This window comes from Nilaparvata lugens, chromosome 10, assembly GCF_014356525.2.
Source record: "Nilaparvata lugens isolate BPH chromosome 10, ASM1435652v1, whole genome shotgun sequence".
NCBI lineage: Eukaryota > Metazoa > Arthropoda > Insecta > Hemiptera > Delphacidae > Nilaparvata > Nilaparvata lugens.
Window position 1 is genome coordinate 20631894 of NC_052513.1, and position 23601 is coordinate 20655494.

General features: G+C 32.8%; 2 protein-coding genes across 2 annotated transcripts in view; both read left to right on the forward strand.

Moving 5' to 3' along the window:
• LOC111047252 (probable ATP-dependent RNA helicase DDX47) overlaps window positions 1–5800 on the forward strand; it is a 30100-nt gene extending 24300 nt beyond the window's left edge. The window contains exon 9 of the mRNA XM_039436523.1: window positions 5637–5800. Within this exon, the coding sequence (XP_039292457.1) occupies window positions 5637–5765 (129 nt within the window). The 3' untranslated portion in view covers window positions 5766–5800. The remainder of the gene's footprint in view (window positions 1–5636) is intronic.
• Window positions 5801–11051: 5251 nt separating this feature from the next.
• LOC111047253 (CD63 antigen) overlaps window positions 11052–23601 on the forward strand; it is a 31306-nt gene continuing 18756 nt past the window's right edge. Inside the window, exon 1 of the mRNA XM_022332960.2 lies at window positions 11052–11315. Coding sequence (XP_022188652.1) covers window positions 11256–11315 — 60 coding nt within the window. The 5' untranslated portion in view covers window positions 11052–11255. The remainder of the gene's footprint in view (window positions 11316–23601) is intronic.

A 23601-nucleotide genomic window follows, 5' to 3' on the forward strand; every position in this document is an offset into this window, starting at 1 on the left:
ATTCCTATATTGACCGAGTCCCCAATTATTTATTTGAAGTAGAGAAATGAATAAAGTTCACGCTAATTTCATGAACAGTTAGAATCCCAGATAAGCAGTTAGCAAAATCTTACAGGTAGCTTTATAGAATGTGCAATGAAACGATATAGATTATTTGTTGTCCAAATTTAAATTAGAATAATTAATTCAATAAAATTTAGAAGTTTAATACAACGCAAAAGTTTGTTGTTAATAAAGTCCCATGACTCGCCCTTTAGAATTTAGAGATCTTAATTCTACCCCCATCTGGGGGCGATTTCATAAATATTCTAATGTTTTGACAAAACAATTTTATAAGTATAGATAATGCAATAAGTACTGGATAACTTAATGCCATAGCATCACCTATATTATCCATTCAACAGTGGTATAAAATCTGGGAAACAACTGATTGGTATAAATTATTATAACTTTGGTATTTGAAACATCTAAGTTCGAAAATATGGTTTGTATAGATATTTTTGGACTGAAAATTTACCAAGTGTAAACCAAGATCACATAAACCCATTTCCAACTTTTAATGCTATCTAAATTTTGGAGAGAAATAGTACAAGGTATCCTTAGTTTTTCTCCTATATCAAGTCGCAGTTCGCCTCTTGACTTCGAGGAGTAAACATCGTGTGCTGTGCGCTCTCTTTGTTATCAGTTTTGTCGGGTCAATAATGATTTGTTCAAAGTGTAATTCGGATGTTCCAGAGCAGGATTTTATAACATGTAAATCTTGTGGCACAAAATGTCATTTTTTGTGTCAACTGATTAAAGAATCGAATTTTAGAAAAATGTCGGTTGATAATAGAGCGAAGTGGAAGTGCATTGCCTGTAAGACAGGCTCGGTTGGATCGTCGGATAGTGCGGCGTCAACTGATGGTGCGGCGTTATCAGTGCAAGTATTGTCTACTGCCGGCAATGCCGATAACAAACAATCGCTTTCTGTGTTGGATATACAGGCTATTGGACGTGTAGTTAAAGAAATAATAAGTTCTGAACTGTCACCCACATTCAAAGAAGATTTCCAATCAGTGAAACATTCTATAGAATTCATATCCAATGAGTTCGATTCTTTCAAAAACGAACTACTAAAACATAAGGAGGAAGTTAATAAATTAAATAAGGAAGTCATGACACTTAAACAAGAAAATGAAAAATTGAAAAGCGAAGTGGTGGAAATGCAGGGATATACGCGCGAAGACAGTGTTGTAACGGGTATTCCAGAAACAAAAAGTGAATCGGTGTTTGAAGTTTTCAATAAACTTTCTTCTGTTATTAAAAGTCCTGTTGTTTCGAATGGTCTGAGTACTGCACATAGTCTACCATCTCGGGGAAAAGAGCAAATCAAGCCGATTGTCTTCAAATTCGTTCGAAGACAAGACAAAGAGGACTGGCTGGCCGATTTCAAACAAGCTGCTAGTGAAGATAATGGAGTTGCGGGGATTTCTACGAAGACGCTGTGTCGGTCTCTTGCTGAAGGTCGTGTGTGCGCTTATCAGCATCTGACCCCCACTACAATGGACCTGTTCAGAGAAACGAAAAAACTTGCGACCCAGAAAGGATATCGGTTTGTTTGGATAAGAGATGGTAAGAAAGGAGGAAGGTGAGAAGCCTATACAAGTGAAAAATGAGATGGACCTCAAGAAAATCTAGGTTTAAAACAAAAACGGGTTTTTTCTATTCAGCTAATATTTCTATTTTAATTTTCAATGGAAATTTGCGATTTAGTAGAGGATCTTGATCTTATAGACAGATGTGAAACAATTAATTTAAAAAATTTAAACGAGATAGCAACGTTTTTTCATTCAATATCGTTAAAGGTTTTTCATTTGAACATAAGAAGTAGTATTAATAAGAACTTCGTGTTTATTTTTATCTAGTGTTGATGCGCAATATGATTTAATAGAGACGTGGCTATCACAAGATTCTGGTTTCGAGTTGAACAATTATAATAAGGTTGTGAAACCAACAAAATTTAATAAATCTGATGGAATAGTAATTTATGTTAAACATGGAATAAAATGAGATATTCTGGATATAAATATTGGTAATACTAGTTCTTTAAATTTTTAAATAACATATATGGAAACGTAGAGTTTTGCTGTACAGCATTGTATAGATCACCTAATGATACCGACGCTTTGGCTTTTTTGGATGATTTGTAGATATTCCTTAGTCAAACAACTTGTTATGAAAACAAGATCTTGATTGGAGATACATATATTGATATTTTGGGTAATGATCTAACCCAAATAGGTCATAAATACTTGAATAATATGCTTTTGGAATATGGTTATACTAATTATTTACACTGTTGCACTAGTCATTCATTATATCGTGAATCATGTATTGATCATCTGTTTCTCAAATCTAAGATATGTACATTGAACCCAGCTATATACAATATTGTTCTATAACAGATCATGAAGCTATTATGGGGCGAATTCAGTTTATAAAAAATAGTAGTTTAGAGCCTAATAAGAAGCCTGTACAGTATGATGCATTATTTTTTGACGACCACCTGTTTAAAATTAAAATTAATGAAGTGTCTTGGGATGGAGTCTATTATGAAAAGTGATTCTAAAGTAGTTTTTAGCAGATTCTATGATAAAATAGTAGATGTTTTTAATTCGTGTTCATCTTCGAAGCAGAAAAGTAGTAATAGAAAGAAACGATTGAAACCTTGGATAACTAAAGGGTTATTGAAATGTATCAGGAAAAGGAATAATATGTCACTTAAAATAAGGGAGTAGCCGTTCAACACGATTAATGTTCGTTATTATAAGAAATACAACACTATTTTGAAGGCACTGATACGTTCTGCGAAGGAGATTTTCTTTAGAAATGAGTTTGTAAATTGTGGTAAGGACTTGAAAAAGGTGTGGAAAACTATAAATGATGCTACTGATTCCAAATCTCGTGACCAAAATGTTATTCAAGAAATTAATATACCTGATGGTAGAGTAGTAAAATCCACTGAAAGTGAACAAGTTTAATAAATTTTTCATTGATGTTGGACAGAAAATTTCGAATAGGGTCAAAGAGACAGGTTCAAATCCAAATCATATCCAGTATAAGGTCGATAGATCATTTTGTAGGTCGTTTTTCTTTTATCCAGCTACGGCCTGTGAGGTGAGAAATAACATATTGGGGCTTAAAAAAGGTACTGCTCCGGGAGTAGATGGAATCTATTCAAAATGTCTGATAGAAAATTCTTCAGCAATATGTGACCCGTTGAAGCATATTATAAATCTTTGCTTCCAACAGGGGTATTTTCCAGATGAAATGAAAATAGCTACAGTTATTCCTCTCTATAAGGGTGGTAGTAGGACTGAACTTGGTAACTATCGTCCTATCTCCCTACTCTCAAGTATATCCAAAGTAATTGAAAAGTGTGTAAAGTCGAGGCTGGTATCCTATTTGGAAAATCACAACATTTTGTTCAGTAATCAATATGAATTTCGAAAGGCTATGAGTACATCCGATGCAATTTTTAGAGTAACAAGAGAAATTTTGAGCAAATTAGATAATGGGGACAAATGCTTAGGAATATTTCTGGATTTACAAAAAGCATTTGACACAGTTGACCATAGAATTCTAATGGATAAAATGGAAGCAATAGGAAAAAGAGGTATTGCATTGTCATTCTTTGAATCACATTTAAATTGTAGAAGACAAAACGTTAGGCTTGATAAAAAGACAAGTGTACTATTAAATGTGAATATTGGAGTTCCACAAGGAACAGTGCTTGGGCCATTTTTGTTCTTAATATACATAAATGATTTATTAAATATAAATCTAGGGAATTGTTCCTTGTACTCTTTTTCGGATGACACAGTTGCTATAGTTTGGGGGGAAACTTGGCCAATCACTTTCCAGAGAGCTAATAAATGCTTTGATGTTATCAAGTCGGTTCCTCCTGGTTAAAGAATAGTCTTCTACATTTGAATATTCAAAAAACTAGAGTTCTTCCCTTTTCATTGTCGTCCTCTGGATTGCCTCCAGATAATACTGACTGTAAACTAGTATCACATAATATAAATTGTGCCAGTCCATACTACAGCTGTGGATGTCCTACATTAGAGAAAGAAAATGAAATAAAATATTTAGGTGTAGTATTGGATGTACATTTACGGTGGAGCTCGCACATTTCATACATCTGTTCAAAACTTAGAAAATTAATTTATAAATTCGTTCAATTAAGGAATGTCCTTCCTATCTATCAATTAAGAATGGTATTCTTGGCACTGATACAGTCAATTCACTGATACAGTCAATTATCTGCTATGGTATTGTATCCTGGGGAGGTTGTGGGAGTTCTATTTTGCAACCTCTCATAATTCTCTATAAAAGAATAATAAAAATATGTTTAAAGAGACCCATACGAAGTATTGTATAGAGAATTTGGCGTTTTTAGTGTTGATACCCTATTTGAAATAAATCTTTTGAAGTTTGTGTACTTAAGACGTTCAGAGTTTCCAGTTATGGATGAACATGATTGTATATTCCACTCGTCGAAATCGTTATAATAAATTAAAATAACCCTTCTCAAGAAGTAGAGTGGCCTCCTTACATGCTTTTGATAAAGGACCACGACTTTTCAATAAACTACAATCAGATATATCATATGCATCCAGTTATAATTTGTTTAAGAATAGACTTAATCGCTTCTATGAAGAAAAACGTTTAATAGAAGTGTGATATTATTTACAATTTTTTTTTTGCTGTTCAAATCTAGGCTTGTTTTTTTTACTTATTTTTTTCTGGGTAATTTATAATTAAAGATTCATAATCCCATCTTGTGAAAAGCACACTGATTATTGTATTAAATTTACTTTATTGTTTGATACCTCAAAATTGTTATTGTATTATAATTAAGTTGACTCAACTAGAGAGCGAGACATCCCTCAACACAGGTTTAGCCTAAAGAGGGATGCACTGTGGTTTTTTTCTGTTACATGCTTAATATTATTAACTATGTTCAATCATTATGCTTAAGGTATGTATTTGTGTTACCAATTGTAATGTTCAATCATTATGCTTAATGTATGTATTTGTATTACCAATTGTAAAAATGCAGTGAAATAAACGAATTATTATTATTATAAATTATAAGAACGGTATGTCATTAGCAGTGGATCATCCTAACGTTACCATGTTCACAACTTTTTTAGCTGACTCATCTTACACATTTGAATTTGAGACTAAATAGTGTTCAAATTGAGTATTTTTCATCGAAAACATTAGATTGAAAAATGAAAAGGAATAGAATGGTTTAATTTTTAGGTATAGCCAGATTATAGGCCATATTATAGCCAGATTATAGGCCATATTATAGCCAGATTATTGTTTCACACATTGTTAATTCCCTTAACGTTTTACAAAGTAATTCCAACACAGTAAAAATTGAGCTAAGGTTGAAAAGTAATTGTTATGAATAAATGTTGCCTTTTATTTTTTGAATTTATTGTTGGAGCATCTCATGATTGTTCAAATTAATCTCAATTTGTACTCTTTTAATTCATTTCAAATTATGACTGTTTTCTGGAATTTGCATGAAAACACATTTTGTAATATTTTTGAGCTAACTGAAGAATGAACCGTTTCAGGAAATGAAGGATTTGAGTGAAAAGAAAGGAAAGAAGAGGAAAGGCGGACTTGGTGATGACGAGGATGACACAGAGAATGCTGTTGGAGTGAGAAAGCGGCTGAAAGGGGGCAAAAAGAGACGAAAGTAGATTTTATTAATAAATATTCGCTTTTATTTTTAAAATTATGTTCTCATTTAATATTCCCAAATCAGATCAATTCATTAGTAGCTAATTATTTATCTCGACTATTTTTTTCTAAAATGTTATGTTCTATTATGCTCGTGTTCTATCAAAGAACTAAATTCTTAGTTCTCAGCTCATTCAACAATCAAAACATCAAACCTCATTGAAATCATTCAACAAGCATTATTTCTAAATTAGAATATATTCGAATATTCATTAGTCTGTTCGAATATCTAAATTTTAACGTTCCATTGCTTACTTAGATTTCAATTAGGGTAATTTTCTATAGAATATCTGACAAAACCATACACCGCTTTGAAAGCTGGTTAGTGAATTAGAGGTGGTTAGGAAAAAAACTGTTCTTGTATTCTCAATTACTATTTTCTTCCAGCTAACTCCTGCTTTGTGCTCTATTCATTTTTCAAACTCTATAGTTAATAAATGCCATATAACTATTGAATGAATAGATTAATAAATGAATCTAAATAATAAATTTAACAACATAAATTTCAGTTTTGATCCAAACGATTTAAAATTAAGAAAATTTACTAATGTATTTTCTAGTAAGATAGTTCAACATTAAAATAAACCTAGAGATTTTTTAAATCTAAAAAGTAAATACATGGTTGTTATTTCAATGAGATTTGAAGTGAGTGTACAAATTATTCTTAGTTATTTTCACAGTTCGTCTTGAACAGTTATTACTCCAAGTATGTAACATTCAATTAATTACTTGCAGTGGTGATAATAGTTTTTTCACATCTTGAAAATTTATTAAGTTAGCCTGCATAAATACTGAAAGCTACTAATATATTGGATTATCTACTTATTTACTTGCAATCATTCAGGCGAAACCTCAAAGCCTTAGCTTTGCATCCAAAATAAAATGATTATTGAAAGGGATCCAATTTTTTTATTAATCTATTTGAATTCATTTTACTCGCGTGTTTGATATGATGATGCATAATGAAATCTCAAGGAAAACTAACCAGTCCCAGAAAGTAAATCGTTTTGATAGTAGATTCCTATCAGTCTTCAACCTTCCATGAAACATGAAAACCCTATAAAGTCAGTAACATGATTCAGTTACTGTTTCCTTTACAGTATTATCTATTTTATCCCATTAGAATGTGTACAATATATTCATCTATTCAATTCTTCTAAATAATAAAATTCAAAGAATGATAGAAAAAACTAGTTGGCTCTGTGTTTTTTTCAACAATAATATTGATGTATTTTTTATAAATAATTTTGCGTCACTGCCTTAGTCGCTTGAAATAATTTGTATGCCAGTCAGGATAAATATGTAGAAGCATATCAATAGTTGAAGCTTGAAATTAGAAGTAACAGTTTAATATTAGTTCCATTTAAAATAAAGCCTTGAAGCGGTGATTAATGTGAAATTGATGTGGGTCATAGTCATACGTCATGCCTCCCTCCCATCAACCTAGAAGAGCTATGCATTATAATAATAAATGTGTAATTACTTGAGGTGTTGGTCAACAGTTACGTTTTCGATATTAATCACCAAAAGCTCTTGAATTCTTTTGACACGCATACTTATCAACATGCACGCTAGTGGCTTAAGAATCCAGAACAAGGGTAATTGAATTCAAGGTTTGGATTCGCCTAGACTACATTATTTATGGGTGCATAATAGTTCTGGGTGAAAGCCTGTCGGTTCTTCCCGACGTTTGTTATTAATTATTGACAAAAATGGATGAATAATAATGCTCATTAATAGTCGTCGAGTTAACAAATTCTTTATATTTCAGTTGATATCTACATTTTATAATACTCGTGTACACAAAGTGTACAGCGATACTGAATTGTGTTAACAAATTTGATGTCTATGTGAGAAACATAACATATTATGTATGCTCAAAACACATTGATTAGTTCTTATAATACTAGTAACTCTTGACATAATTATGGGAGTAGCCTACATTTTTAGGTGACAGGCCACGAGTAAGACATTGTGTAGATCATAACTTTATATAGGAATGCTAGCCCACATCTCTTTGCTTGATACATGAAAAATATTTCCATGAATCCAATTACAAATCAGTCTTTAATGAGCTGAATATCAACCACACTAAATAATAATATGGTATGGCACTCGGATATCCGAAATTGAAATTTTCACGCTCACTGTGTATTGATACAGGAACAATAAATAATTTTAGGCTGTTATACAGAGTGGGTGAAATGTCCGAGAACGGCTTAATATTTCAAACACGAAGGTAATTTGACGGTTGGTGTGGTTGGGGATCCTACTTGAATTGAAGGTGGTAATGCGATACATGATTTCGATAGGGAATTTCAAGAAAAAATGAATGGCGGAAACCGCACATCGATATCTCAAACCGTTCAGAAGATATTCACATTATTAATCAATACTATTCAAAGCAGAGATGAGAGAAAAAAGTCTGAGAACGCTGGGTATCTCATAAAAAGAAGTGATTCCAAGGTGGATGTGATTGGGGATGTTACTCGAATTGAAAATACTACTTTACTATGACTTTTAAAATCTGGTCCGCCATTTTGAATGCAACTTTATTTTTTTAAATAGGAAGGTGGTCATGCGATACATGAATTCTATAAAGAATTTCAAGAAAAAATGGATGGCGAAAAGCGCACATCATATTCACATTATCAATCAATACCACTCAGGTATTTCATTTCTGATTTACATGGTACTGATTAATAATGTGAATATCTTCTGAACGGTTTGAGATATCGATGTGCGGTTTTCGCCATCCATTTTTTCTTGAAATTCTTTATAGAATTCATGTATCGCATGACCACCTTCCTATTTAAAAAAATAAAGTTGCATTCAAAATGGCGGACCAGATTTTAAAAGTCATAGTAAAGTAGTATTTTCAATTCGAGTAACATCCCCAATCACACCCACCTTGGAATCACTTCTTTTTATGAGATACCAAGCCGTTCTCAGACTATTTTCTCTCATCTCTGCTTTGAATAGTATTGATTAATATGTGAATATCTTCTGAACGGTTTGAGATATCGATGTTCGGTTTCCGCCATTCATTTTTTCTTGAAATTCCCTATCGAAATCATGTCTCGTATGACCACCTTCCTATTTAAAAAAATGAAGTTACATTCAATATGGCTGACCAGATTTTTAAAGTCATTGTAAAGTAGTTTTTTCAATTTGAGTGGGATCCCCAATCACACTCACCGTCAAATTACCTTTGTGTATGAGATATTAAGCCGTTCTCGGACTTTTCACCCACTCTGTAAGTATAGAACTAATGCAAATTTCATTTATATTTTTGTTCTCCTGAGACGTCATTTTTTACATCCGTCTCTTCAATGAATACCGCACTTATCAAATTGATTCTATTGTCTCAAAAGTTCTTGAGTTCATAAATATTTAGTAGGAACTATATTATAGAATTATCACATCCCTCAATTTATCAATGATTAACTACCCGACAAATGGGGTTTGATATCTTTCAAATTGGAACTATTGAACTATTAGGCTACATCTGACTCATCAATGACAACGTACCAATGAAATTGAATACGGTAGCCTATATTATTATTATATCTCCAATTCTTGAGTTCATATTTCATAGGTTGTATTTAATATTAAGAGATAATTTTAGTAATAATTATTATCAAACGAAAATCCATATTAAATGCTGCAATTCAACCCGAAGACTTCTGCTACTGCAAATATTGACAACAGGGTAAACAGCTAGATGGAAATTCGATGAATTTCATTTAATAGGTAATAATAATAATTCATTTGCATTTGAATAATTGCAATATCTCAGTAATTTCCATAAATAATTTTAGGTCTATATTAAAATTTAGAATTTTGGTGCAGTAATATGATGACATTTCTCATTTCATCCTATAAGTTAATAAAGATAAGAAACGTTGCAATTTTCTACTGAACTGTTCTACATTCTGAGATTAATTAATTAATTGATAAGACGTACCGTACCAGTACCTTCTTATCACTATCATGAGTAGCCTAACAGCAGTGTAAAAAACAAGCTGTTTTTAGATTCTAGAATAGAGCGCCTGCTTAAGAAAGAATGACACAATGCTATTGAAATGAATATAGATTGTTTAGTAGTCAAGTGATAAGGTGGTCGTGATTCAGTGAAGCTTGTATATGAGTTTGATACATATCTGAACTCTTTCATGTTTCAAGGACAAGGTAGCATTATTAGGTACCGTTCATGTAGGTGTGATCATAGAATGCATGACCCCGCACACCTCTTCATCATTACTGATTGAACTCTTCAATAGCTAAGCAAAGGATACTCACTTGATACACAGTGCTGTAAACTAGTTATTACATTATTATTATATCACAGAGTTTATACTGAGGGTGGGATAATTATATTTAAAAAAGAATAACTTGAGGTTTCTGTAAACCAAATATTGGCATGCTAAATTATTGTGTAAAATTGCAATTTTATCATGCAATAGCCAATTTGACTAATTATATTCAATATGGTTTATGCAAAATTAAATTAAACTTCGAATTCATTCATTAGAAAGAAAATATATACAACTCAAATCAACTAATCTTTGAGGTCTTTAAAGATCTTTAAGGTCTTTGATTCAAACATTATTTGTCAGCCCGGGAATCGAACCCGGTACCTCCTAATTGCCGGTCAGGAATGCTTACCCTTACACCAAACTGACAATACATAATTTTCATCTTCAATTTTTTTTGCGGTAAGTAAACTTAGCAAGTTGGGGTTTCCACTTTTTTTAGTAATCTCTATTAACTTGACTTATCTTTTGTTTAATTTTCATAATGATTGTATGGCAGCGCTCATTTTATGATAATTTCCATCTGTAGTCCAATTTATTATCACAAAAAACATCTGTCAGCTAGATTATTAATTCAGGCGGGGTGCCCCTCCCCCAAGTTCATGGACCTTCCCCCGTGAATTGAGAAAAAAATCAGCTTCTACCCCACTTCCCCTAATTGAGAACTTGAAAAAATGTCTTCAGTTGTCACTTTGAATACTGCTGTCCTTTTTTGGGACCCTTCCCCCAGATTTGATTTTGCAGGGCGGAAAATTTTGTATAACCCAGGGGTGGCATATGTCCTGTCTCTTCAAATCCGCCTCTAAATTAAATATACTATTCCCAATAATAAAAATGTAAATGAGACAAAGCAATAACAATTTCAAGTTTTCCGAAGCAACGGATAACCTCTCGTATCATTGAGCGTTCCTACTTTTGAGTGAGCGCACATCGACGGAACCCAACATAAACAAAAGTTTAGCAGGACCGCTCCGCGCAAGAGTTGCAACTTGGAACTTTTCTGTTACAGTTTGTGCCAGCATTGAATACAGAGTGACGCTTCTAGTTTTGGTGTGATAGTTGTGTCCATTAGTGTTGATTTGAAAAAGTTTCAAATTATTCTTCGGCGTGCCAGTAAAAAACAAGTGCTTCACCATGAATTGTGCAATGTCAACTATAAAATACATAATTTTCATCTTCAATTTTTTCTTTGCGGTAAGTAAACTTAGCAAGATGCAAGTTGGGGCTTCCACTTTTTTTTAGTAATCTCTATTAACTTGACTTATCTTTTGTTTAATTTTCATAATGATTGGAACGTTGTGAGCGATCCCTACCACAGGTGTTTTTTGGGAGGGAAACCATTCATAAAATTATACCATGAAATTTTGGATTAGTTCGGAGAATTTTGTTGTGAATAACAACAATATTATCCTCAAATTATGTCAAACAAGCCAAAGTATATAAACAGTTCAAAAAATCAGCTCAGCTAGATACAAATTAATATATTGATCAAGCCAAGCGCAAAGAATTTCTCAATGTTGATGTTCATTCGACGCAGAATCTTTTTCTGGACTCTTATTATACTGTATAAAATTTTATTGATTTTTACATTCACTAGAACAATTTTTATTCATCGCAACGTTCTTTGTTTCATGGAATATCTTCAAATGTCACTGCATGAAGACTGAACTAAGCTTTCTAAAAGCAATTCAAATGAAGCAACAGGTCTCAGCGTTTTTCCTCATTCAATAATTTCATTATCTGTTTCTCGAAAATACTTCGTGACATATTTCTATGTCTTTTCATGGCATTAATGTGATACACTCTATGACATCACATTATAACTTTCAGTTTATCATTGACCTGAGAGGGACAGTTTTCATCAAGCTTTTCCATTTTACGCGTATTTTATTTTTTCCTTTTCTTTATGGGTTGTCAAGAAAATGGATTGGAATAGAACATAAATTCAGAGAGGTCAGATAATTTTATGTGCTGGCCTTATGTTTTTTTCCAAATCGACTAATAATTTACCACGTTGTGCTCCTTAGCCTACTGATACCAATTTTCTTATAGTAACCTACATATTTGTACCGCCTAATTTCCGTCTCATGTTCTATAGTTATTTGTGCAACTAGTGCGCAAAGTGACAGTTTGCTGCATCGAAAGAAACAGGCGAGGGCGGAATGGTTTCTTGAGTGCAGCAAACGAACTTTGCGCACGTATTTCACATTAAATTTTTCCTACAGTTACCATTGAATATGGAAAGTGGGTAATTATGGGTAAAATTGCCTGAATAATGTAGTAGTGTTTGAATGGCGAGGCGGCTCTGTGGTGTATGCTGTGGTGGCACTGTGCTGTCGTTGTCCTTGGTTAAAATATCTACTTATTAATTAGCGCGTTGTGCTTCGTTGCACCTCTGCTCACTATAGCAGCCCACTCACTGTTACCAACTTAATTTTGATTTTGCTGCACTGGTGCTCCATATAACCTACTAACTATTTTGCGTTGTCATGCTGCAAATCTGGAGTACGCAAAGTACTCACTTCGCGCACTAGTGCGGAAAAGTGATTCTTTGCAGCCTGCAATCAGTGCACAAATGGTCACTTTTCAGGGTATCTGTAGGAAAAAGTTATTTCCGCAATAAATCTCATCACCCTCATTTAACTCAAGTCTCTTCCTACACTCATATTCATTTTTAATTATTGCTAACAACTATAATAATTATCATTAAATTTATATTCAATTATATTTATTATATTCTCACAGTACTATTTTCAAGTCTCTCTCTAAACTCTTATACATTTTCAATGAATGTGAATCACTCTAAGCATTATTACATATTTATATTACTAACTAGCAGGTGACCCGTGCTTTGCAGCGTGAAAAATTTGGTGTGTTGTAAAATGCAATCTCCTTATGTCCAGGAGACATCTGAAAATATAATAATGATTTATTATTTTGTTCAAAATCACATTTAGCCCAGTCAAAATAAGTGGTATAGAGGAAAAAGTTTGGAAGACAATTTTCGACCCTGCAGTTCTGTTCAGAGTAGTAAGGAGGTAAACATATCCAAAGTCCCCACCTCTACACCCTGTGCTAAGGGGGTTGTGTGGTTCAAAGGTGTCATTTTTTGGTTTCTCGCATATAACTGGAAAATTATGCATTTTACGGACATGACTATTCTATAAGAAATTAGAGCTTACATAATTTCTACAATATTGATCTTACAACTTTTTCTATATCTCTTTCACTTTTCCGTTCTTAAAAATGTGACATTTTTGAAAAAAATACATTTTCCTACAGATATCTTGAAAAGTGATCATTTCTGCACTGATTGCAGGCTGCAAAGAATCACTTTTCTGCACTAGTGCGCAAAGTAATACTTAGCAAAGTAATACAGGTACTCCAGATTTGCAGCATGACAACGCAAAATAGTTAGTAGGTTATATCCAGAGAAAACTCCTATAATTATTAATTCTGTGGTTATATCATAGAGAAACAATAGCGTAAGTAGATATCCCATGGTATAGGGAATTTATGTCGCAACTTTTACTGTTATCTCAAGCCGATTACTGTCGATTATTGTCAAATTTTTACTGTTTTGCTGGGGTGATAGTGTACGAACGGCTCAATTTGAGATACTACCAGCGTCACACAGCTGCATAGGAAAGAACTATGTGAACTATCGGCTTGGGATAACAGTAAAAGTTGCGTCATAAACGCCCTATACCATGGGATATCTACTTATGCTGTCGTTTCTCTATGGTTTTATAGAGGACCACTTAGGAAAATCTAAATTAAGTTGGTAACACTGACTGTGGTAGTCAATTCAATGCTTACATAAGATAAACCCCCTTCAAGCAGCCATTCATCAGAGAGTGGCTCAGTAGCTCAGTTGGTAGCCATCTGGACTGGTAAATGAAATATTGACAAGGATGATAAGGTTGGGGTTCAAATCCATTCACACAGTCTCTTATTATTTGGCTGAGAATTTTCAAATTCAATGAAAATTACTCATGCAATTTTGACGAAATGAATATTTAAAACTAATTAATTTATAATCAAAATAAAAAAATTGGAATTTAAAATCTATAAATAGAACACTTTTTTTTAATTATCAATTTTAAAATTAATTGAATTTGTTATCAATTATAAAATCATACAGACAAACATTTGATGGATTTCAGGACATAATCACCCACTTTTCATATTCAATGGTAACTGTAGGAAAAATGTAATGTAAAATATGTGCGCAAAGTTCCTCTGCTGCACTCAAGTAAACGTTTCTTTCGGTGCAGCAAAGTGTCACTTTGCGCACTAGTTGCACAAATAACTATTTCCTTTAATTTTTTGCTATTTTTCCTCTTATAACTTTTTAAATATCGATGGTGATCCATGCTGATCATGAACTTATAGAGCATCTAATTCTCTTCAATTTGATGTAGCCTATAATCCTTTTCTTTATTAGACTATATTATACATTATATATACAATTTATACATTTTAACTTATACATTATTTTGGTTTGCTTTATATACATCTATGATCTAAAAATGTTTGTGGATTCAAAAGAAAATTGGTATTGCCAAATTTTGATCTAGGTACTTTTGAATGGCTTCGGCGAGTAGGAACTCGACTCAACAACTCAGCACATGTTTGCTCTACAAATTCCTGAATATTTCTCGGTCACTCGGTGTAATGTGATTATAATCCCTGCAGAAACGTGAATAATGCATGAGCTGTGTATCGATTCACTCGTTTTCCCTTCAAATTTCCCCTTTTTGCAGTATTCTGAGTTTTACGGATTTATTAAAATGAATGAAGTCCTTTCCTTTTAATCCCACAGTCCAGTAAAATACTTAGCGTGGCGTATACTAGATGTCCGCTTGAAAATTACAGCGTAACAACAAAATCGGAATTTCCTTATTAAGAGTAGGCTAATAGTAACTTGAACTATGAGCTGGATTTGAATTAGCAATGTATTAATGTATAGGTGGAAATGTGGTAAACTAATCTTGATATGATGCAAATTATCTCCTGAATCCGATTATATGGAATCAATCTATTTAATAGATTCATGAATTATATTTTATTTATAAATTGTTCCTGATTCAAATTGAATTAATCTCTCTTTAATCCAGGTCAAGTTGAAATCTGCTGTTAATCAACTTGATATTCATTTACCCAATTTAAATACAGTAGGCCACAACAATTAATTGCAGAATAATATTCAAGTAACAAACTATCGGTATCACTACAAAATTATTTTCTCACTCGTGATAGGCCTACTGTTCTTGGAATCCATTCTACTTGGACTAGAGAGAAAGACGAAGGTTTTCCCCTTTCAAGTCCCTATGTGTTTCTCGGATCAATCAATAAATATTCTTCATATGCTTAGGAAGAAATAGGTTGGAATGATTATGTATAACTGTATAAGACTGATTTGTTGATTATGTATAACTGATTTAAGTTTCAAATATGTAACCTAGGAGAGATATAAAGGAGTTTCCTTAATAAAAAACTCTTGATATCAACAAAGGGCTCGCCTGTTTCTCCCAGTATAATGATGAATAAATTAATAAATAAATACATTTCTACCTTGTAGTCCAAGTCCAACATTCTTTGAGATGTTCTTAGTTTTAACGAAGGTTTATATTCTTCGAGTTAGATCTTCGACACAACATGTTCCTCCAGTACTGGTACTCAATAATCTACATAAGAAATTGCTATTACAACATTACGAAACTTGCTTCAGGCTGTCATCTTTTGCATTATTTACAAACATAATCTTCAACCAAGTTCTATCTGACGTCCAACGACAGGTAAAGCATACAGATATCCATCCGCTCTTATGGCGCATAAAAGAGCAAACCAAGTCCACTTCACTGCAGAACTGGTTTTCTTTATTGTTGTTGTGAGAAACTTGTGACTCAGGACCGCTTTAGGTGATAGAGTGAGAGGGCGGAAAAAGAGAGTTGTAAGACCACGTGACTTGGTAAGAGGGCGTTGGCCCAATTGTTGTTTTCAAACTTAAGAATCGCTCAAGAATTTCTCTGTGGTTTGGTTCTCTCAGCAAGTTCGTTGAAAGTGTTTTTCAAGTTCATTCGTAGAGATACCAAAAACCAAAGGCCATACCTGTAGGTTGACGCTTATCTAGGACTAGGATTACATTTATATGATATGATCGCATACATTATAATGTGTTTTGTGTTACGTTCCGAGTTTTTAAACCAACAGCTGATAAATCTACGTTCAAACTGACATGATAGATACTTATTGTTGGAAATATTGGTTCATTATAACTTTAGATAAAATGATAAAATGTAAGTCACTTTGTTTCAAGTAAATTAAAACTGAATATTTTATCGAACAAAGAACTGGTATGATAAATTTATAAATCATTGGGATCAATGGATTACAAATCCCATTCACTCAATTCTTATGATTCTGAGTAAAAATATCAACCCTTTTTTCCAAGCTGAGCTTGGACGTTATGCGATTATGCATGGAATGTTTTGAGTTTGTGGAAATCTTTCTTCAGAAGTGTCATGTTTTTTTCCATATTTCGAGTTATCCTGTTCTATGTATAACGTCATAAAATTGTATTTACAGTCTAAAAATAAGAATAATGGAGGAAATACCGTTAGAAAGAGAAAAGTTCCCCTATATGAAGACTTTTTAGAGGACTGAAGTAGAAATATCATTGCTGGTTTAATGATAAACTCAAAATGCTTCAATACATTGCAATGCTAAAGCTGATAATGTACTGATAGAGGCTATTCAGATATAAGAAGGGATAGGTAGAGAAGATGAATAGAATTAGGGAGAGACGAATAAATTGCAGCGAAGGAAACGCTATAAAAACGGCTCTTGCAGAAAATGAAGGAGCAGGGTAGGCTAACAAGAGAACACCTATGCTCGGCTAGAACTCTAATTCATCCCTTCATTCCTACCGAGAGTATCTCCTCTTCTGAGTTGAATATATTCACATGCACTTGAGATTTCATTTGAATATGAAAACTTTATCAATCTTTTCCTTTCTAGTTATTCTATAACATTTGTCACGGTGTAATTTCAATAAGATTTCAATAGGACAAGATTAAGATTTCAATAAGACAATAATAAGCACTGCATAGTAATGTGGCTGTCCTTATTCATTGAAAAGTAATCAATTGTTTGAACTTTCATGATTCGTAGTTGATTTTGAGTCAATCGTATAATTTGATAATCATTTAGATCTTTAAGAATCAAATAATTGGGGAAACTCTCTAAACTTTGTGAATGTGAGTTAAACTCTTCAAAAATGATTCATTTCCTGCTGAGACTTTTGAGTGATTGAGAATTTTCATAAAATTGGAACGTATCTGAGCAATTGAAAGCCTCTTTCCGTGTTCTGTTATCACTAGGTAAACACTGATAAGATTCTGAAAAATCGTTACGGTACGCATGTATAAAATAATGACGCATAGGATTGATAGAAATTTCCAATGAATAACATTTTTGGCTATTTTATTTGCACGTTGAATACGTGATTACTTACTAATCGACTAAGATTAATATCAATAATGGGTGATTATATTGAATGTTGTACTGTTGTTGAATGAAATCGAAACTGATTCTTTCCCGAATTGACAAAGATTTGATAAGAATTCCCTCCTGAAAAATTCCTTGACAAATTATATAAATACTCAATATTCCAAAACTTGTGCATTCTACCTTGAAAAGCAGAAACAGAGAAATCATTATTATTGAACCAAGTGTTCAAAAAGGATATTGTTCTTCTTCATTAGCAAACCATCACTTTGACTGCTCTATGAATAGACAACTGTCATGTGAAGGCCGGGAATCTCATTAAACTTTAAATGAAGCCAGCTTTATCATAGTCGGCGGAAATTATTTGAAAGATAAAAACGATGTTGCACTCCCTCTGTCACATATGTCGATACTTTCATTTCACAAACAATAGAAGCATCTAGGTATAGGAAAATAGTGAATAATTTACAAGGAATGTCTATTTTTTTAGTTTTTCCCATCGTAGCAATGACGCATGAGAGAAAGAGTTGGATGAATGGGACGAGATGAAGACTGAATACTTTGTACATTACCATTATGTTCCATAAGGAGTGATGTTTTCTATGCAATAGAATTGTTTAATTTGATTAAAAAAGAGTGGTTGTGGGAAGGGGGGATTAGATGAAGGATGAAATATAGAAGCAAAGTGCTGTATTTGTAAACTATAAAGCAAGAGGTATAGAGAGACTAAAGTGATAAGAGACCTATCACACTTTTAGTCTCCTCCCCATTATCTCAGTGTTCCAAAACAAATTCAGAATATCTTAAATATTTATCTCCAATGAATATATTCGATTATCTTTGAATATCTTTAATAATATTATCAACATGCCCTCGGCACTCCCGTTGGAAGAGTACGAGCTCTAGAAGCACTCATCGTTCGTTCGGTACCCACTTGCAGGAAAATCGTAGTTTCATCCATCTCATCACAAAATAATATAATTCCCTCCATTACCCACGCTCAAGCATGCATAATCCTAAAAAAAGATTACTAGTAGTTTCCACTAGATCGGCTGCATTTAAATGAGATGTGGTTAATCATCAATGGTTCATAATATATTCATTTATGGTTCGAGAGATCGAGATTCCTTTAAAACTTTGGGTTTCTCTTGTCAATTTTTTGAATCTCATACCTCATGTTTAGACTTCGATCTGAATCCACGAACATTCACAAGACTTATATCCCTGTCAATGGAATCAAATAAAATCACTTTTATTCTGACTTCATACAATAATGACACTTTACTTTATTTAAAATGTTGTAGATTATGAACTCTACATCATTTAACAAAAACAAAATGAATTTTGTTAACAATCATCATTTACTATATCACTGTCATTTGACTAACAAAAATTGAAATTCAATCCTATCTAGAATAGGCAGTCTCTTAATAATCTCATAGAACAATTCCAATTTTTGATTGATCCATCACGGCATAATTTCAACAATGTGACCAGATGCTTCCATTGTGGGAGGTGACCTTGCAAGTGTGTACAAAGATGCTACTGAAAGCTTTTTTATTGTTCGATAAACATTTCACAAATGGGATTTACAATCATGACTCATCTAGTCCTTCAAAAGGTAACATATATGTTACAGTGTGTATTAAGTTATACTTAGTCACAGGTTGAATCAGATATGTCAAGTTATGCAATTAGCTGTCTTTCGAAAGCAGTTTACTGTCATTCTTACCAAGGTGTTTTCCTGTTTAGAAAATGAACAAAATTGCCCACTTCAACTTGTTATGCATATTTATCACAGACTACTTCCATGAAGAGACTCATTGGAGCTCCATATAATACCCCTACTCCCCATATTCAAAAATAAAGTATTTGAAGTGGTACTGTATAGGATCAGAAAAAGAAAGCGTATTTTCCGAGTGTATGAGGAGAATAATCTATAAATTGAGTATATTGAGTCTTATGAGCACCATAGCCCATGTGGAGAATATTCTTTCTCTGCATTTTTGTTACTATTATTCAAAAATGTTTGTATCATTGAAGAGGAAATAAATTGAATTTGAAAAAGAATATTATTATCATACTCTACGAATAAAGACAAGCAAGAATGATTCCTTTAAAATGAACGATTTCTGTAGAATGAATGAATGATTTCTCTAAAAGCAGTAAAATGAATTCGGAGAGGATATTGATCGAATAAAAAAGGTGACCAATTCAAGGAAAATGAAGAACCATCCTCAAGCAAACTCAGGCATTACATTTCTAAGAATAACTTGGAAAACCACTCATCTTCAATAAGGAAAATGATTGTTACAGTCCATTTTCCAAGAAGCTGAGAATCTTTTTACCCACTCAAACTCTATAAAACTTTATCCACTCTCCACTTTGAAGAGGAGGTGCTCAATATTGATGATATTACTGTAGAGATAAAATGGTTTGTTTTTAAAGTTGGGTGAACTGAATCTTTTTGAAATCAGTTCATTATGATATTATTGAATTCGTTTCCTCACTAATCTCTCACTATTGATCTCATTGAGCTGAGATGTCTCTTCATGATTTACCAACATTGAATGTACTTTTTCTATGATGAATCAATATCATTGAGTGTTTTCGTATCCAGACAGAGTTTATTTGAAATAGTCAGAAACAATGTGACATTAGTGTTCATGATTTGAAATTACACCTCTAAAAATTCAAGATTCTCATCCATTAAATGACTTAACAACAATATGTGATATACTACACACAAAATTCAAAAAGTCATCAACGTTGAACCAGAGATTAAATATTACTCTACAAATTGAAGAAGTATTCATTAAATTAAATTAAAAAAGTATTCGTTTCTCTATGGTTCAAGATCGCTGTCGTTTTCATCGAGAAGGTATATTATTACATTTGTGACACAACTGAGTCAACATTTTCTTCTCACAAGGCTGAGCTGATAAAAATACTTAGAGCTTCAATTAATACACAGTGCATGCAGATAATACTGAGAAATGATAATACTAACAGAGTAACATATAATACTGATACTGGAATAAATACTGAAAATAGATGAAAGTACACACAGGGTATGTACCTAACATTCTCATCCGGATTTTTTCCCACCATTTTAATTTGGAGAACCATCGACAAGATTACAGTTATCCGCCGGTGGGCTAATGTTATTAACTTGTGCAACTAGTTTCTAAAGTATTATTATTGTTGCCGGGTTTCCTGACGCTTGTCATTGTCCGGATGCTCGTTTCACAATCCACTGACCATCAGCCAACTTCAATGTCTCCCTCCCTTCTGTTATAATGCTGGCGAAGCCCGGCTACAGTAGAGTACAGCACTAATGTAACTTTAAACCGAATCCATGTTTTCACATGAATCACTTTTTATTCATTCTTGGCTAACCTTCCTAGACATTATCAGGTTGTGCTTGAATAACTTAGAAATTCCCGATATCCTGCATGTTTATTGGATACTACACCAGACTTTTATGCCGGGATAATGAAGTAATATCATTTACAAAAAAAATTATTTAATTATGTCATCAGTTCCTATTCTATTACGCAGGAAGGTGATGTAATTACCTGCTATCAATGTCATAAATTGACGTAATAAATTGCTATGAGCTATATCATCACTAATAGAATCAATAAATATCAGGCTTCTTATTTGTTCAGGCCGATTTTCCAATTAATTGTTCAACGATATGAAGACCTTTGACCTTTGATAATTCAAACCTTATTATTATTCAATCTGTTTCAATAATTCTGTGAAGTGTTTATGTAGAATATATTTGATTTTATTCTATTTGAATCCTTCTATAATATTTATACCATACACATGAACAATCAAGGTTTGGAGTAGATTGGAATGGTATTCATTAACGAGCTGTAAAATAAATGTGATCTTGATACATTATAGCGTCCTTTTTCCTAATGATTATTGCATTGGTTACAATTCTACCTAATAACCTAATAACCTATCAACCTAATGCCTTGGGTTTCCAGTTCGAATATCACATGATATTCTATTCTTCTCTACTCCTCAACAAAATGTGTTTGTGGACTGATAAAATTGGAATGATTCAGCTACCAGTTATTTTAGAGAGTAATTCCAAAGCTTTCCAAAAATTGGATTATATTTCATTACAGGCAATCAATGTGATTAATCATAGACATAAGCAGGTTTTAATAGTTGGTAAGTATTCAGTACTAAATGTGGATAGTCTCTCCAACTTGATCTCTCTATATACTGGACAGTTAAAGAGAAAGTTTACCAGTAAAGTGATGCTTTGGTAAGAATACTCTCTTCTTCATTGAAGTACTCACCATGAGTCGAAACTAAAATTTTTCTGAAGTAACACCAAGCCTCGGCTGATCAGTAAACAGTTTGTAATTATGCTATTCATCGGCTCTGAAAATTTGTAACTGAATAGCTGCTCTTTGAATATTCATGACACAGTAACAAGAGCTCGTTCAATCCTCGTTAATATTTGGGAATTGAAAATTTGAATCAGTTCTGTACCTTAATAAAATATGATTCTTCTTCAGCTTATACGTTTCCAACTTTGTGAAGACTTTCAAATATCCCAGTACGATGGTTTCAAACGTTTATAACGTTATCTAGGGGTGAGTCTCCTTGTAATTGCCTGGAAGGAAATTTTCAAGAATTTTCTCCGTTTGTGACTTACCTGCCTGCGAGTGCACAAAACGTTAGGTTATATTATTTTTAATGTTCTAAAACCATTCCATTCAAAACCTTCGTTGAAAACCATTCTATTACTTGAAGAAGGTTTATAATCAGCCAATAGCGATTTGATTATGATTATTATTAAAACACGCTATCTTCTTTAGACAATTCAATAAGAGTGTTTCGAAATGTAATGAAAAAATCTTGATTTGTAGCAACAGTTGAACTTTTAATATTTATATTTAATTAGAAAATGATGTTGTGAATTTCATCATTGTGAATAAATGGTATTTTCGAAATGAATCTAATAGTGTGGGTGGAAGAGACTTTCTCAAAGATGATAATCAAGCTCAGCTTTTATACTGTACGTAAAAGGTTTGGTTGTGATGAATTTTCATAAAGGGCAAACAAGCGCTCTATGTTGGCTATTTAGTCTAGAGAGAGTCTTGATGATTCAACACTGACTTCATCAGGTTGGAAACCTTCAAATACGCGTCAGATATTCATTCATTCAATTGAATGCACCAACTCTCAAACACAACTCACTTAGAAATTGAGAATATTTTTTAATATATGCACTAATCAAACTCTGAACCATTGTCAAGTTCCATAAGACCGCCTCATACTACTACAATGATACATACTACTACAAATGAAGTGCTCCTATAGATATCATCTACTGTATTCATAAAACTTTTCCGAGTCCAACATCATTCAAACGAAAACATGTATTACATTCACATTACTTACGTGATGGATTTAAAAATAGATCGGAAATTCATTGATGAGTACTGTACTATAATATCCTCACAATATCAAATATTAACGTCAAATATGAAAGTAATAATATAATGATTATTTTAATCAATGATGTCATACTTTGCCTCAATGTGATGAGTACTGTACTAATACTATATATTCTCACAATGTCAAATGTTAGCTTTAAATACGATAGTAAAAATAAATAAAAATTTTACTTAATGATATACTTCGCCTCAACTACAATGAATCATACTGGTCACCACTTGGTTCTTCTAAAGAGTGTAGATATTATGATAACACCTTATTAGACTATCTTGTAACTGACGAATTCTTTTCCCCCCATATACGGCTTCTGTAAAGCCAAACTGGATAGAAGAGAAAATAAAATACGAACATCGTAGCTTTTCTATCACATTCCTGCACTATTTGTTCTTCATCGGGAATAAATTGACCAAGTCTTCAAGATTCTTTAATCAAATTAGATTCGCTATGTCATCCTTTCAATGTTAAATTGAATGTTGTC